Source organism: Gossypium hirsutum, chromosome D02 (genome assembly GCF_007990345.1).
Source record: "Gossypium hirsutum isolate 1008001.06 chromosome D02, Gossypium_hirsutum_v2.1, whole genome shotgun sequence".
Taxonomy (NCBI): domain Eukaryota; kingdom Viridiplantae; phylum Streptophyta; class Magnoliopsida; order Malvales; family Malvaceae; genus Gossypium; species Gossypium hirsutum.
The window spans coordinates 66,931,184-66,948,651 of NC_053438.1; the positions used below are offsets into that span (position 1 = coordinate 66,931,184).

Below are 17,468 nucleotides of genomic sequence, written 5' to 3' on the forward strand. Positions count from 1 at the left end.
ATTATTATTCTGATTATTTCCTTTGAATTAATAGAAAAGTTAGAGGTTTTCTATAACCTAAGTTTTCTAGAGTTCCATCTTTCCTATTCGTTTGTTCAGCTCTAATTCTTTTAATTGCTATTGTTTTCTCCCCTAAACCACATCAGTACAGCATAGTCAGCACCAGAAACCCTGATGGTTTGGCTCTTTTATTCACAATTATAGTATAAGGCCCCAGAATAACTTAAGAACTATGATTGCTGTGCTTAGTTTTTAGCAAACACAACCCATTTCTTTTCTACCTTCTTTAATATCAAAATTCCCATACTTCTCTTAGGTTGATGTCATCAATCCATTAATAGTGAAACCAGTTTCTTCAGGATTCTGAGAAGTGATTGAACATACTTCTTAACTAAACTATTATCTTCAAACCCCATATTTTCAATATGCGCGCATCCTTAAACCTTTTTCTTTACAGTTAGCAATAAACGTCTCTATACCACGCAACGTAGGTTTCCTATATAGACACCATCAAAATTAGCATTGTGGAACTAAAAGATCATGGAAAAGGAATCTATGTGTCATATGCAACAAAAAAATTAAGAAAATGGCTCAATGAAACAAATATCTGCCCCTAACAATGCAAAATATTTAATTTCATTTTTATTTGAGAATTTATACTAAAATCAAGCATATTTTGCTTATATCTAATGAAAATGCTAATCAGCCTCGAGACAATGGATTGAAAGAATAACATCATGAAAACAAATGCAAAACCAACCTTGCAAATCAAAAAGTCTTCTGTCTTTAAAGAATTTTCCTTCTAGCTCCTCCTGAAAGGAAATAAGATAACTTTCTCACACTCCAGACCAGAAGGTAAACAGTAAGGCAATAAAATTAAGAGAAAAGCAACGTCTTAAAGATGAGTCATATAGCAATGAAGAGGCCCATAAGTGAAAGGGAGCAAAAGAGAAAAAGGGGATATTAAACATAGAAGAAAGGCATGGAATTATTTTACATGCTTTCAGTCACAAATTATATTGCTAAAAATGCAATAGAAAGTACAATAATAAAGTATAAATTCAAAAGTTCCATTTATAAATGTGAAACTGAAACCGCAATGATCAAGTAATCTTTTAATAGTATGTTTCTGGTGGACTGGAAATTTACAAGGTCTAGTAGGTTTCTGGTGAGTGGTTTTGTTGGAATAACCGAAGTTGCCGGATTTTCCAGTAAAAATCAAAGCTAAAATTCCTAACAGTAAAAAAGAGGATGGAAAGATACAGTGAAGAAGCACTTACCAAAACAATGGGGCCGGAGACCTGAGACGGTGGAGTCGGGTGGAGGTGACTTCGCTCGCAGGTTCTGTTTGATGTTGGGAGGGAGAGGCTGGAGGTGGATTTCGAGTTAGGAGGGAAAATTAGGGCGTGAGATGTAAAACGGATGTAAACTGAGGAGAAGGCCGGGATTACAAAACAAAGAATTTCGGGGATTAGGAAAGTAACGGATTAGAGGGGGATTAGCAATACATTGAACCAAACCAAACATGTTGTAAGAGTTTCTGGGCCATTGTCCCTCTAAAACAGTAAAATTTTAATTTAAACCATTTATAATTTATAAAATTTTAAATTAATAACGACAAGACTACATTTTAACTCCTCAGAAAATGATAAAAAGTTAATTTAATTCTTTAAAAATTATAAAGATGTAGTCTATTAAAATAATAAAATTACATATTTATTATTGTAAAAATAAAATTTAATTCCGACCCCAATTTTTTTTTCTAATTTTAATATAAAATTTACTTGATGTGTGATTTATTAGAGGAAAAAAAGGAAACATAAAATAAAAAAACAATGAAGTTGGTAACACCAAATCCATTGTTTTTGCATTAAACTTTTGTAATAAAAAATGGATAAATTATTATTATCTGCGGATAAGTGATGAGAAAAGAAAAATATTAGTCAAATAAATTGAAATTTTAAATAGATTCTTGGAGTATAGTTTTTTTTTTTTAGTTATTTGTCTCTTAAATTCTCTCGCTAATGTTAGGTGAGGGAAAAGCAGACAACTGAAACTGACCGCCGATGTTTAAGCCACACAAGCTATTGTCTAAGGTTTCGTTTGGATGGGCGATTGACTGCGGTGTGGTGCGTTTAACTTACTTTTTGTCTCACGCTACAGTATCGCTACAGTATCTAATCTCACCGCCACCGCTGTTTTTACACTAACCGCAGCTAAACGCACCACCCATCCAAACTCACCCTAAATCACCCTAGTAGTAATTAACTAAGTCGACGGCACGTGCTTCATGTCAATCATGTGATATCCTCAACTGCCCAATTAAAAAAAAGTACCAAATTTGAAGGGGAAAACAACTAAGGTGTTTAATTCTGCTCCCAGTCCCTATACTCTATACACTTTTGAAACTTAGCCCATTTACTTTTAATTCCACGAATTTAATCTCTTTACTTTTTTTTTGGAGAGTTCCAGCATTACAAATACAATACAAGTATAATATTAAACCAACTATAGTATGGAATCAAATGCACAAAACCTACACATGGTATACACATATGATGGGACAGATACCCATAAATCGTAATTATACATAATGAGACTCGAACTTGGGTACTTAATTAAACTCGAATTGATAACATTGTTAATTAGCTTAAATTAAAATTGAATATGTGTAACCAATTTAACTTAAAATTCGATAAATTAAATTACAAAATTTCAAAGAGTACATGGCTTGGTAGAATAAATTAAACCAAACTGAACTATGATTCTAGAATACATTAACCCTTTTTTCAGTTCTAGTTTACACAAAATGGCCAACAGGTTCACTTTAGCAAAACACATATAGTTACATCTAACGTGCACATTGTAAATATAAAAAAATATTCCTGTACAAAAGTTTCATAACCCAACCCTGTGATTCCTTTCCAACAATCCTTCCAACACTATTTTCTTTTTGTACTCTTTGGAATTCAAATCTGATTCATTTGAATTCGCCATAGATTCAATATCGTTATCGTTATTAATGGTTCGATAACGAGACCGAAAATAAAACCAAGCCGAGGTACAAAGGATGGCACATAATCGACCCCAAACTAACATTATTACCAAAGTCACCATTATAATGGACAAACCCATGGCGGAGTCCAATTTTCCGATCACCCCATTGTTTTTCCGTTGGTGCTGTTTTGAATTGACCCGATCATGTTTCCGGGGATTCCCCACACGTTGGTTGCCTTCTAGGACCGGTAACGAAACCGTGTGGGATAACTTGGACTGTGTTTTCGGGTTGATTTTGGGCTTGACTATCGGTGAACCCGGCAGGCTTGAACCGGTTCTTGTCGGGTCCGAAAGTTTCTTGTTCCCGAGGAGAATATTCGGTTCAGGTCCCTGCAAAGCAGTAAAAACAAAAAAGGCTCAAAAAGTTGTAAGAGACGACATGGATCGCCTTTTTGCCTGCAACTGATGTAATTAAAGCTAAATTTAGCTTAAAAAAAAGCACCTCGTTAGGTCTCGTTCTCGAAGCTTGATTGGGGAACGACAGTTGCCGATCAGGTTTTGAATTTTGACGTGAAGGGATAAGCTTGATATACGATTTCTTCTTGCTCAGCTTCGACGGTGTATGGTTTTCGCCGCCGGTGTCCGTCTTGTCGGAGTTATCGACGGGAACGGTTTTGGTCCGGGACTTCCCGGGTCTAAAACAAAGCATCGGGAAAGAGAGCGACGGTGTGTTTTTGCTACCGGTTTGGATGGGCTTTTTCGGTGGGGTTTTCTTGCATGAAAACCCAAAACAAGCTAGAAAGCGACTGGTTTTGTGGGTTTTCTTTTGGGGTTCCGCCATGGAAGACATAGAGGAGATGGAGTCGGCATGGAGGACTTTGAATACCCAAATGGAACGGTCTTGGCCCTCTGTCGCTATAACTAAATAAAACATTATTGGCTACTATTCTATTGTTTTTAATAAAATATTCAAATAAAAAATAAAACATATATTTAATAAATATGATTAGTTTAAGTTTATGATGAGAAATTTAGGTTTGATTTGGAAGAGAAGTGTTGGACTTAACCGTCGAAAGACGTTGTTCTTACACGTTTTCACCTTGTCCAAGCTTTCACCAATTCTACGTACTACTATTGCCAGCTTTCCATTCTGCACTAAAACAATTACAAATGCCATGTTGATTTTTTTAATAATACAAATTTTTAAAATAATTATTATTTTATTGCCATCGATATCAACGAGCATAAAGTATTTAATATTCAGACAGCAGAATTTTTTAAGTTTTAACTCTATGGTTTACAATTCGGATAATTTTAAGATTGTAATTTTAACATGTAGGATAATAAAATTGTAATTTTATTTTTTATTAATTTTAACAAGGAATTTGTGAAATATATGTAGGAAGTTTTTTGAGAAGTTCATTTCTTACCAAATTATAGGAAGTAGCTTGTAAAAGTAAAATGAAAATGTTGGTTAATTTCGTCATTGATTGCATTGGCATCGTATATAATTCATGCATAAATTTCTTCTTAAATTATTTTAAATAATTAATTAGTTTGAGTTGAGTTCATGTGAAATAACCAATTTTAATTGGAGCTTATAACTTTAATTTTTTTTAAATATTATAATTAGCTAAAATCTTTAAAAAAATATTAAAAACTGTTATATTGAAAATTTTATAATATCTTTTTGGTAAATTATAAAAATAGTCATTTTTATTTTTACATTTTAGTCACTTACGTTTGAAATGTTACGTTTTAGTCACTTACGTTATCATTTTGTTACAAAGTAGTCACTCTACCGTTAAGCTCCGTTACCTCCCTAGCGACGATCCTATGTGACAGTCCAAATAGGTTTTAAATGTCAACTTGGATGTACTACATGGCAATCCAAATTAAATTTATTTAATTAAAACCTATTTCATCCCAACAACTAGATATCCAAGTTGGCATTTAAAACCCATTTGGACTGTCACGTCAGACTGTCGTTAGAGAGGTAACGAAGTTTAACGGTAGAGTGACCACTTTGTAACAAAACGATAACGTAAGTGACTAAAACATAACATTTCAAACATAAGTGACTAAAATATAATCTGAGGCAAACAAAAATGACTATTTTTATAGTTTACCCTATTTTCTTCACTTTTTTATTCATAATAAAATTTAAAAATAAGAGATCAAAGTTAAAAAATTTGACCATGGAAAATCAAAATGTGATAAATTTAGTAAAAGGCTTAATTTGGGGTGTTTTCCCAATTTCAACTTTAATCCCTCTTAAATATTAATAATTTAATTTAATTCCCATTAGTCTATTTGTTAAATAAAAAAATCCCAATGTTGGCTCCTCTTAAAAGTTCAAATTTTAATTTAATTCATTTTAATACAATTTTTTTTGTACTTTAATCTCTATTTTACCTCAATGTCATCTCACTTTGTTGACGTACATCAACAAATGTGAAAGTAGTCGTGAAGTTGAAGTTGTTCCCACGTCTAAAAAGCGAGAGTGATGGCGATGAAATGCCTTTTGTTGCCAACAATTTTGCAAAGTATTTTATTAAAAATAAAGGTAGGGAATAAATTATATTATGATGATTTTTAAAAAAGTATCGTTTTTAGACGTTAATAAAATAGTGCCACATCATTAAATTTTAAGAAATAACAAAATATTATTATACACTCATCTATATCTAATATATTATTCAACTTAATTTAATTTTAGTTAAATTACTTAAAATAATTAATTTTTTAAATTATAAACAAACATGTTTTATTCTTTTACAAATTTTAATCATTTTATTTTTTTCCGTAAGTTAATATTCTTTTTATTTTTGTGCAACCAAATTGAAAAAAATAGAAATTTTTGTACAATTTTTTTCATATCATTGACACATAATTTTGATAATTATTTTATCCCAAACCCTAAACCTCAAACCTCAAACCTTGAGGTTCAAGGTTCAGGTTTGAGATTCAGGAGTTTGGAGTTATGGGCTAGGAGTTCAGAGTTTGGATTTAAGGTTTGAAGTTTTAGGTATTAAATTTAGGATTTGGGGTTCAGGGTAAAAAAAATTATCAAAATTATGAGTCAATGACATGAAAAAAATTGTTGAAATATCATTAAATAATTGGAAATAGATCATGAATGGTGTGGTGAGAAGGGTCTATAAAATAATTTCTCTATACATGAGTGTCTAATAACAATTTCATGTCTTTAAAATTTGATGATGTGGCAAAATTTTATTGACGTCTACAAATCTTAGTTTATAGGATCTTCCTAATGTAAGCCATTCCTTACGCAAATTTTTTTCTTCTAATTTAATTACTTATACCTCTTTAATTAATTAAATATTATATATTTATAATTTTGACATATTAATAATGCGTTATATATGAACTTAAGATGTCTTGTATGCGTATAATGTTTGTTTATATTGTGATTTGTATCTTATTTTGTTTTTTAAAATTTATGATTATTATATAATTATGTAAATGTTAAAAAATATGAAATTTAATGCATAGTAGCTAGGTGCCTTTCCTCTTCCTTTAGAAGCCAATACCCATGTGATAGATTATTAAGAGTGGCCTAAATATGATACCAAAAACCATTACGATTTTACTTTAACTATATATATATATATTACATGAAGCTTTAAAGAAATTACAAGTCCACAAATAAATCTTGACTACAATAGTAAAACATGTTGAGGGAAGCTGATCCGCCACTCAATGGTGGAAGTATTGTATCTAAAGTGTTTATATTCGATTTTTTTCATTAAATTTTTATCTCTTGGAAGAACCCTCAAGATGACATGCATGCCGATTAATCTATTTAATTATTCATCTCATTTGAGTTAGGCGGATAAGAATTGAGTTGAAGGGTTGAATTAATTAAGCATTCTTTAGGCTCTAAAAATATTATTTTATTTTATATTTTTTTAAAAAAAATTGAAAAATAATGTTTAGTGAATAAAAATAAAAACAATCTTTTTTTCAACAATGAAAACATGTTGGATATTTAATTTCCTATAATAAAAACATGAGAAATAATATAACAATGATTTTATACTTAAATGGATTTGAACTAAGATAATAGATTTGATATTTAAAAATTGTTGAAGAAAATATTTTTCTCAGTTTGTACCAATGTCAATTATTTTACTAGTTTTATAAAACATTTTTAATGAAAACAATGGAAAAAAATATTTTAATTATTTTTTTAATTTTCACATATTTTTATTTGTATTTATATTTTTTAAAACTTTCAATTATCTTCAATATTTTTCATGTTAAAGAAAATGAAAATAAAATCTAAGGAAGCCTAAGCTTTTCACCAATCAATTTAAATGTATGAATTTTTGTTCTTTTTGATATAATGCTTAAAATTACCCATAGCTTCTCCCGAACCCTTAAATAAGAGGATAATGCGTTTGAACCCACCAAGCCCATTCTTGACATTTTTAGAGTTCTAGGCAAAACAATAAAACGGGGTTTTATGTTTCTTAAAAGTTGGAGAAAAATATTTTTAGGTCCCTTAAAACCTGATAAAAATAATTTGTGGGCCCGTAAAAGCTAAAATAAAATTTTTTTTGGCCCCTTGAAAGTTGATTGTTTTTTTTTTTGACCTTTAAAAGTTAAAAAATAATAACTTTTAAGCCTCTTAAAAAATTGGAAAACAATATTTTGGACCCCTTTCAAGTTTCAGCCTTAGGCCCTAGGCGGTCGCATCTCTAGATGACCCCAAAAGTCAAACTTGAAACTCACGTCCTCCTGCACTGACAATAATACTAATACCAGTCGAACTAAGATTCAATCGGCGTATATATATGATAGTGTTAATATGGGGATTTTAAAAACAAATTCTTATATAGATATCGTAAAATTTCTACAATTTTTTTTTCTTTGGAAACTTCTTTTTTGTCTGAACTTATTTACATTTTCAGACATGTAATTATTTTATTTTGTAAAATATTATGCATGATTAGTCAAGTCAAAAGCGTGGGTTCATGAACTTCGTATGAAGATTACTAGTTGATTAATTAATAGAATATTTTTAATGTCAATATATCATGGTTGACAATTACACAAATCTTTGAAGTTTAAATATCTGACCCCAAATTTAAAAAATAAAATTCTGACCCCAAAATCGTAAAAAAAAAATTCAAAGTTTATACATGAAACTAAAATGTCCTAATTTTTTCATTTAATTATTATTATTTATTGGGTAGAAAATAATACATTTTAAATAAAATTTTTAAAAAATATATTAAAAAATTTTAACACCCGTGAGTTTTTTTTACCTAAATATTATAAAAACAAATTATTTATCAAAATAATATGAAATGAAAATTATTTTAGTAAATTTGATAGTATGTTAAAATATAAAATCTTTCTCACTTTAAGATTTCAAATGGTCACCAATCATATAAAAATATATAAAAATTCAAGTTATTGTTCAAAACTATAATATTTTGGTAAATAATTTGAGACTCATATTGATTTAGTAAATAATAATTATTTTCATAATATTTTAATAAAAGTCCAATTCAATTTTTTATTTAAATAAAATCTAATATAATTACCAAATATAAAAAAGCTCATACTATTTTTTTCATTTAAATTAATTTAAGGCATAATGATTTATTTAACCCTCTAACTTTATAAAAAAAGAAATTTATTTTAGCCTTCCATCTAAATTTTTGCCTTTAAACTTACGATGCTTGTCCATGTACTCCAAAATGGATAGAAAAGTTAACATTTGTTAACTTTGTTGACGTGGCATGTTTGCCACGTCAGTGATTAATTAATTTTTAAAAATTTAAAAATATATAAAAATAATTTTAAAAATAAAAATTATTTAAATTGTTAAGAATTATAAAAGAAATATTTTTAATATTTTAAAGGCATAATTAATTATATACACCAGCAAAGTTAATACATTGAAATTTGTATTAATATAAATTCAATAAGTAAAAGTGATAAAAAATTAAAATAATTTTTGTTTATAAAATTAAAAAAAAAAAATCATTATGCCTTAAATGACTTTCACACCACCAAAACTATGTGGCGATAACCATGATGATGGCAAGCTGCGGGGTTTTATGGTTAGTTGTTTGGGGCGGCTTAGGTTAGGCTCAGAAATGAATGAAATATTATATAGTAACAGTTTTGGCACCACCTCTTGTCCTTGTATCAGTTATGCAACTCCTTTTTGTTTGTCCCTTCCCATTTTCCAAACCCACTTCCTCCATCACCGGAAGCAATTACAAATTAGCCAACTAAATTTTACACCAAAACTCACTTTTTCTTAATTACAGATTTAAATAATAAAAAAATATTTTAAGTCTTGTTTTGTTATTTAGAAGAATATTATATAATAATTATTTTAATTAATTACCAATCAATATCGGATGATTTTTGGTTAAATTTTATAAAAAATATTTATACTAAATGTTTTTGTTGGATTTATTTTTTTTACTTTTTAAAACATGCTATGATGTGGAATATACGCTTTAATATTTTCTATATGATTAGATATTTTCTTGCATATTTAAAAAAGACAAAAAAAAAAGAGAGTAAAATATTTGCTCAATTCTAAATAAAAAAAAAACAAATCAAATCAAATTATTTAACAAAATTAGTATAAAAAAATTGACCCTCATTTTGAAATTGTCAAATTTTGCTGTTAGTCCCTATATTTTGTAAAAGTTATGGATTTAGTTCCTATACTTTTATTTGATCAATTTTAATTCTTACACTTTTCAAATTAGTTAATTTTAGTCCCTATACTTTTTAAAATTTTAAAATTTAGTCCTGACCCAAACAGTAGCAATTGAATCCATTTGGTTAAATTCAATTACTACTCATGTATTATGTATATTCCATTTTCTCTAATTTGACCATTCTAAGTCCCTAAATTTTTCGATTTTTGAAATTTCAGTATTGACGCAAATGCCAGTCATTAATTCATTAAATGAAATTTTAGTGAGTAATATATGTAAATAATAAGCTGACATAACATTACACGTATGATAATATATTTGGCACATCAAACTCTAGAAATAGAAAAACTTAACTCGATAAATTTTACTAAAAATTTTGATTAGGATTAAATTGAAACATGAAAATTTGATTTGGGGCCAATAACATGACATTACTATAACTAAAAAAAAAAAGATAGAATGAGAAAAAGGCAAATCCACATATGTTTGTAGTGTCGGATAAGAAAGTTTCCGACACTTTGCGGTGCTTTTGGAACAAATAAATCAAATTAGTATTACATCATATTAAATTTATTTTGTTCATAATAATGTGTCTTAATTTTGGACAATTCCTCGTAGGACCAAAAGAAGCCGCCAAGTAGAACTGCTCACAAAACAGCCATTTGATTTTCTTTTTTCTTGCCTAAATATTTTATTCATCATTTTATAAGTGGATATAAATTGATTAATTATCACGAGATTTAACCTAAGCTATTTTGGGCGTTTAAATGGTTAATTGAATTGATCTAGTATTAATTGAATATTTTAATTTTTTTTAAAAATTAACTGAACCGAAATATTTCGGTTGTTTAAGTTGGTTAACCAAAATTTATATGTTTTTTTTGTTAAAACAAGTATAAGACATATAAAAAAATAAATTGATAATGTTCATTTGGCCGAATTAACCGAATTAGTAATAGCTTAATACATATAATATATAATGTTACTTATTAAGTTCAGTTAATTACCCGATTTCGAACTCAATTAACCGTTAATCGACCTTCGGCTGAACTAGATCAGTTAACCGATCGATTAACCAAATTAGACTGATTTAGTCGACTGATTCGGTTTTAACCGAAGTTTGAATACTCCTAAATCTATTAACGGAGTCCTTGAACTAATTTTTTTTTGTTGTACCTAAATGAAGTCCCTGTAGTTTATTTGTATTACAAAATGAAATATTGATTTGTAGTAAGAGTTCTATTTCTGGATAACTTAAATGTTAAGGGCTTATTTGAATATAAATTCCTTATTTGGGTATAAGGACTTATCTAAAAAAATGGAAAAAATTCGATGACTTATTTAATATATTAGCTTGAATGATATAAAATTATTATAAACACGATTTTGAATGTTATAAAAATCTTATATATGCTATGCATAAGCTCTTCATTGAATTGCATATTAACTCAATTAGAAAAAAGATTAATTTTTTTGTACTAAATAAAAAAACTATTATGAAAATGTTTTTATCTTTTTCTATTTTTATATAAAATCTATAAAAATTAATTTAAATCCAAAGTTAAAAAAAATACTTACATAAAAGGACTTGAACTTATAATATCATGACCTTCGAAGCCTCGACCTTACGAGGTTGATCTAAACCTATGTTAATATGAATTAAAAATTTTAATTAATTAAAAGAATTATTATATTTAATGATAAAAAATTTTAAAGGGTTAGGGACTTATTTAACTAAAAAAATGCTATAAGGACTTGTTTGAATAAGGTAAATAATTTAAGGGGTATTTTTAGTATATTAGCCATCTTAATTATAATGTTACTTCGTAAAAGAAAAATGAGAGTAAAAGCTTTGGGCCAATGACATAGCTGATCCATTCTTAATGGATCTGAAAAGCTATGGCGTTTGAATCTGAGTTGAAAACCCGTCCCCAACAAAGCACAAGCCTGCACCATGAGCCCCAAAATATTGGTAAAAGGAAGGACTTGCCCAATTTCTTCTTTCTTCAGCTTTAGCGTCTCTGATCGAAAAACAAAGGGCATTAAACCATTAAGTGGGAGTTTTGTTTTCAGCTAGCTTGCTCAAATGGCTTTTCTTTTCAACAAATTCCAAGATGTAAGTTCCGTTTTTTTGTTTTTTTCTTCTCGATCATTTTTTTCATTTGTAAAATTAGGTAATGTTGATTCAAAGTTGCCCATTTTTCTATTGATATTCCAGGCTGTTAGAATCCTTGCAAAAAGCCCCACTTTTGCTAGGTACAGAAGGAAACTCCAATTTGAAGACGATATCAATCTCCTCTTCATGTATACCAGGTTTGATGATCTTCAATACCTACACTCCTTTTTTATCATTCATTATCTTTGCTTTAGTGTCTAATCCCTTTGACTTCTTTGATTGCTTGATATTGTTGCTTGTGCAATGTGTAGTTACAATCGTCTAGGAAAGAATGCCGATGAGGCCGATGCCGAGGAGATTATCGACATGGCTAGTAAGGCCTCTTTTACTGACCAACAAATGCAAGTGCAGGAAAATGTTCATTTTCAAATTAAAAACTTTTGCACTGTTATGGATGAAATCCTTCTTCCTGGCAGTGGTGAGTAAATTTCTAGTTTACTTTGTTTAATGAATCATCTATGGGATGTTTGGTATATTTAAATGTTTAGGCCCCTCAGCTTTCTTACTATATTGTTTGATTAAATTACATTGTCAAGGAAATTGGGGTTTCATTGTTTTTGTATTAGCTTGTCATGGTCTACATCTTATTGTATTGCCAATTTAATGCGATCACTTTGGTTTTGGAACTTAAATGTGAAGTAGTTTTAGGCCTTCGTTACTTGATTCGGTTGCTATGTGATTTTTGGCTTGGCTGCCTTAACTGTGTTATGAGATTGGAGCGTATGCTCATAGAGGAACCATTTCTATGCTTTTTTACTTTGGAGATAAGATCATTTTTATATGTGCAAAGTAATTACATTAAACATTGGTGTACTTTAGCTATTTTGAAAAGATGGTTGCCTTTATATGTATGATAATATGGAGTATGGACAGTTTAACCGAACTTTATTTTGTTGCTAAATTTATCATAGATCTGTACAGGAATGAAATAAGTGCAAGAAGTAGTTGGAATATGGATCATTTGATCCATTGTTCGACTTTTTTTTTAGTCATATATGCTTTTTCTCTCTAGTTTTTACTTTGCATAAGTAATACACTAGAGATGAATGGAAGACCCTGCCTCTGCTAATTTCTTTCTCAGTCCTAACTATTGGCGATTTTTCAGTGCAGCTGTTCCCATGACAAGACCAATAAAACGTGCTGAACTCTCACTGAGGTTGAAGGATTCCATTGGCTACTCGCTTGATGTCAAACCATCTCAAATACCCCACAATGAAGCCAGCCAAGGTTTGTATTTGAATGGTGAAGCTAATGTTGGTGCTGTAATTGCCATTTACCCTGGTGTTATATACACTCCATCTTATTACCGATATATTCCTGGATACCCTAGAGTTGATGCTCGAAACAGATATTTGATCACAAGATATGATGGGATTGTCATCGATGCTCAACCTTGGGGGTATGGGGGTGAAACACGTGAAATATGGGATAGCTCAACAATGCAAGATACAAGGCCCGACACGGATGAGACAATGCTTGGTAAGGCTTTGGAAAACAATGCTTTGGAGCGTAGAAACCCTTTAGCGTTTGCCCATGTCGCCAATCACCCTACTGAAGAAACTGTGCCAAATGTGATGGTTTGCCCTTATGACTTCCCACTGACTGAAAAAGACTTGAGAATTTATATTCCAAACATATCATTTGGTAATGCAGAAGAACAAAAAGTGAGGAGATTAGGCAGCTCTTGGTTTAGAGGGAGTTCAAGAAATAGTTGGTTAGATGACTCGGACTCAGATGGTCCTGTTTTGAAGACTCTTGTTTTGGTGGCTACTAAAGCACTCTGTGATGAAGAAGTGCTGTTGCAAAGACCATTATGGTATTATTCTGTGGACAAAGACGAGGATTGAAAGAGATGGAGCTACATTCATGGAGCAAAGGTATTGACAACTAAAATTATGGCCAGTCAGTGTAGATTGTAACACACATTCTATGCATTCAGTTAGGATGAAATAGTCATGAAAGAAAATGAGGGAAATAATCCTTTTTTTTGGTATACATTCAGACTGAAAATGACTTAGTTCAGACATTGAATGTAATAAAACTATGTTTCTTGTCATTGTTTTACATTGAATGAAACTCTGATCTTTTTGAGTGAAAGCTAATAATTAACTTATTGCATCAAGTGATGATTAGACACTCATTTGGTAAGAGTTTGAATCGTATACCCTTTACCTCTAATGTTGCATAAAAAAAATCAATTTATTAAGGGTAACTATTTGTTCAATTAAAAATTTATATGGTTTTTATATTTTTTTTGCTATTATAAATGCTCCTCTTGCTTAAATATCTATTGTAGCATTAATTTAGTTCGATTGTTAATTAATTATTTAGAAAATATATTTTTATTACTTATTTATTGTACTATACTTGTATTAATAAAAATGTAAAGTTTTAATGTGAAAATGATATAATAATGTGATTATTAATACTTATAATAAAGGGTTAAATCATTCACTTAAAAAAAAAGGATAATACAATTACAATAGAGTTAAAAAAAAAATTCTAACCTTCTATCACAACTCATCAAAAAAAATGATCTAGTTGAGAATTAATCATACAATAGCTAACCCGGAATTACAACAATCAAAGGCTCAAGAGAATGAATGAAGATTGATGGACACAAACCCTAAAAGTTAAACCAGAAGCCTTGGGCTTTCAACTTTTAGCCCTCATTATTGTTAAATTACTCAAAAATCAAAGAAGCCTGGACCTGCCCGAGAAAGGAGTTCTTTGCCAGCATCCTTCCCCATCATAACCATGTCTTCAAAAGCATATGGACCTTTTCTAGATGTTTCAAGCACTGAAATGGATATATATGGAGAAGAAATGATAGAGTTAAAAGGAGAAAGAAACAAGCATTCTCATAGGAAGATGAAGTTAATTATAAGTTTAGAAAATCTAGAAATGATAAGAGTGCGATGATCATACCACGTGTTCCATCAGGAGAAGCTACCAATCCTTTAAATATGCAATTACCATCCTCGTCTTTTGAAGCATAGCCAGCGATTGGAGTACGGCAAGATCCGTCCAATGTCTCTAGAAAGGCCCTCTCACATGTAACTGCCAATCGTGTTTCCTCGTGATTTAATGAAGCTAGGTAATTAGCCTATATATCAGGACCAACCAAATCAATGGTAGAAAAGCAATAGGAGATCAAAATAGTTTTCAAGGATACAAATAAAATTTGTCAAGATTACATCAGATATGGAACACATAAATCAATGGAGAAACTTCAATTCACAGAGACATCCAGCGCTTATTCTGTTGTCTACAATGATACTTTATATAAGCATCCAAATTCCAAACCAACAAAAGCAAAACATACCCTTTTTTCATCATTGCTTCGACATGCAATTCCAATAGCCCCCTGCGCAACAGCTGGAAGCATTTCATCAATTGGAAGAACAGAAGTAACATTTTCAGTCATGCTCAAGCGTCTAAGTCCAGCTAATGCCAATAAAGTTGCTTGGACCACTCCTTCATTAAGTTTTCTTAATCGTGTCTGTACATTGCCCCGGAAATTATCCTCCACCTACAAAATTGCATAGAAAGTTATAACTAATTCAAAATAGAGAAATAACGGAGCAATTCTGTATGTTTGAATTCTAAGACAGTATGCTCTGTTCATTACAGCTGCAACAATGGAATTTGAAATTCAATGCAGAACCGGTAACTCCTACTATTTAGAAACAGTTAGATTTACAGTTCAAGTCAATGGTCAGTGACCTGATATAAGACCACCCACAGATGAAAAGTTATATTCCAACAAATAGTCTTGTAAATGACTCTGCTAATTCATCTACAAATATAATATCATGACATAGCAAAGTAACTTGCCTTGAGTGATGGATATCTGTAGAGTATTTGTGACTTTCTTCTTAGAGATGCAGTGCCAATAACACTCCCAGCAGGTAGTTCAGCCAAGGAAGATGCACTTAAGGATATAAATGCATCACGAACATCCTCACGCGGAAGGTTGCATGGTAGAATCGTCTTCTCCGGTAAATAAGTAGGAACGTCTTTCATTGAGTGGACAGCAATGTCAATATCACCATTTATCAAAGCCTCATCTATTTCTTTTGTGAACAAGCCCTTTCCACCAATATCTGCAAGTGGCTGACTCAGTATTTTATCACCAGTTGTTTTTATTACAACAATTTTGATAGCCCCTTCTTCAGCTAGTTCCGGATGGGAAGCCATGAGCTTGTCACGTGTCTCGTGAGCTTGCGCGAGTGCTAATGGGCTGTCCTACACATGGAAAAGGTGTAAACAGCCAGAAGAAATTCAAGAGGAAAGACCCGTAATCAAGTTAGAACTGATGGATAAAAAAGTACAATGGTTATCCAAGGTCACACATTAGTATGAAATAATTGAGAGAAGTACATTTCTTCTACAAGCAAGTCCCTAAATTGTCATGAAATTTTCCCGGAAATGAATTCTAGTGATCTCAAAATCATATATTTTAGCCCAATGAAAGACAGGCTATATCAATTCACTCGCCAAGTATTTTAAACTGGCAATTGTTCATCAATAACAAAAACCTCAACGACTAAGGGAATGAATCAGAATCGAGCCTACATTTACACATCAGATTGAAATTTAAGGAGGAAGCATGCATTTATAAGACTATATATTTAAGAAAACGCAAATCTGAATATTAATTTACAGAATAAGCAAAATCAGAGCCAGATTTTACATGTATACCAAATTAAATCCAAAAACCCATTACTCGAACACATTAGAACTTAAGATCACTTTCCAGTACTATAATTCAAACCCATCATAGTTCAACAACCAAGGGCACCAATGATCCACATTACTAAGCAATATAAATTCAGATTTCATGACAAAGGCAAAAGTCAAAGACCATACCTTCCTCTAGTGCCTATTCTGACAAGTGCAACTTCTGTCTTAGCAACAGAAGCTTTTATGACCCCAAAACCCTGCTTTTTCTTCGAATCGGGAAGGGATTGAATCTTGAGATGTTGAAGGGGGAAGCCAAGAACAGAGACGGAGCCACCGCGACAAAAATTGAGTAATCCGCCACCAGCGCCGCCGCCGTGGGTCGTACAAAGAGAAGAAGAAGCTAACGTCTCCATTGGAAGCTTGAGAATTCGATAGAAGGGAGGGAGAGAGGAGGAGGAGGAGGAGGAGGAGAAGAAGAAGAAGTTGAAAGCAAAAGGGAAAGATTGAATTGGCTTTGAAGGGACTGCTGTTTGTTATTTGTCTGTTATATTAAAAGAAAAAAGAGTTGAGTTGAGTTGGGTGAGAGCAGATACTGGATAGGATATTAGGATTACAATGGTTTTGATCCCCTACGGCCGCCTATCCTAGCTTCGCCTAAGCTTAAAAATTAATCGCATAATGATAAATTTAATCCTAAAATTTATATTTTTTTTATCAATTTAGTTTTCAACCTTTTAAAAATAGTCAAATTTGACATCAATTTTTAGAGAAAGTCAATTTAATGTTTTTAATGGTAATAATAACTAAAACATTAAATTTTTAAATATGACAACTCGTATTACAATCCACTTCTAATTCATGCCTTTTTTTTAGTTTTTTTATTTGTAAATATT

The 17,468-nt window shown here is 30.8% G+C and overlaps 3 protein-coding genes across 4 annotated transcripts; 1 reads left to right on the plus strand and 2 right to left on the minus strand.

Annotated features, from left to right (window-relative positions):
• Window positions 1–2,672: 2,672 nt before the first annotated feature.
• Window positions 2,673–4,159, minus strand: LOC107909033 (uncharacterized protein At5g23160). Its single transcript, XM_016836398.2, has 2 exons — window positions 3,500–4,159; window positions 2,673–3,387 (listed from the first exon to the last, which is right to left on the minus strand). The coding sequence occupies exons 1-2, from the start codon at window positions 3,929–3,931 to the stop codon at window positions 2,899–2,901; spliced, it is 921 nt and encodes a 306-aa protein (XP_016691887.2). The 5' UTR covers window positions 3,932–4,159; the 3' UTR covers window positions 2,673–2,898.
• A 7,508-nt stretch (window positions 4,160–11,667) lies between these two features.
• On the plus strand, window positions 11,668–13,986 carry LOC107909032 (uncharacterized). Of its 2 annotated transcripts, none has more exons than XM_016836397.2 (4): window positions 11,668–11,829; window positions 11,932–12,026; window positions 12,141–12,307; window positions 13,000–13,986. In XM_016836397.2, exons 1-4 carry the CDS (start codon window positions 11,800–11,802, stop codon window positions 13,734–13,736), a joined length of 1,029 nt encoding a protein of 342 aa, XP_016691886.1. In that variant the 5' UTR covers window positions 11,668–11,799; the 3' UTR covers window positions 13,737–13,986. The 2 variants fall into 2 exon arrangements, with proteins under 2 accessions (XP_016691886.1, XP_040944984.1); XM_041089050.1 differs by having other exon boundaries at window positions 11,694–11,829; window positions 12,141–12,202.
• Window positions 13,987–14,324: 338 nt separating this feature from the next.
• Window positions 14,325–17,231, minus strand: LOC107909031 (porphobilinogen deaminase, chloroplastic). Its single transcript, XM_016836396.2, has 5 exons — window positions 16,762–17,231; window positions 15,727–16,132; window positions 15,215–15,421; window positions 14,818–14,995; window positions 14,325–14,689 (listed from the first exon to the last, which is right to left on the minus strand). The coding sequence occupies exons 1-5, from the start codon at window positions 16,986–16,988 to the stop codon at window positions 14,577–14,579; spliced, it is 1,131 nt and encodes a 376-aa protein (XP_016691885.1). The 5' UTR covers window positions 16,989–17,231; the 3' UTR covers window positions 14,325–14,576.
• Window positions 17,232–17,468: the final 237 nt, after the last annotated feature.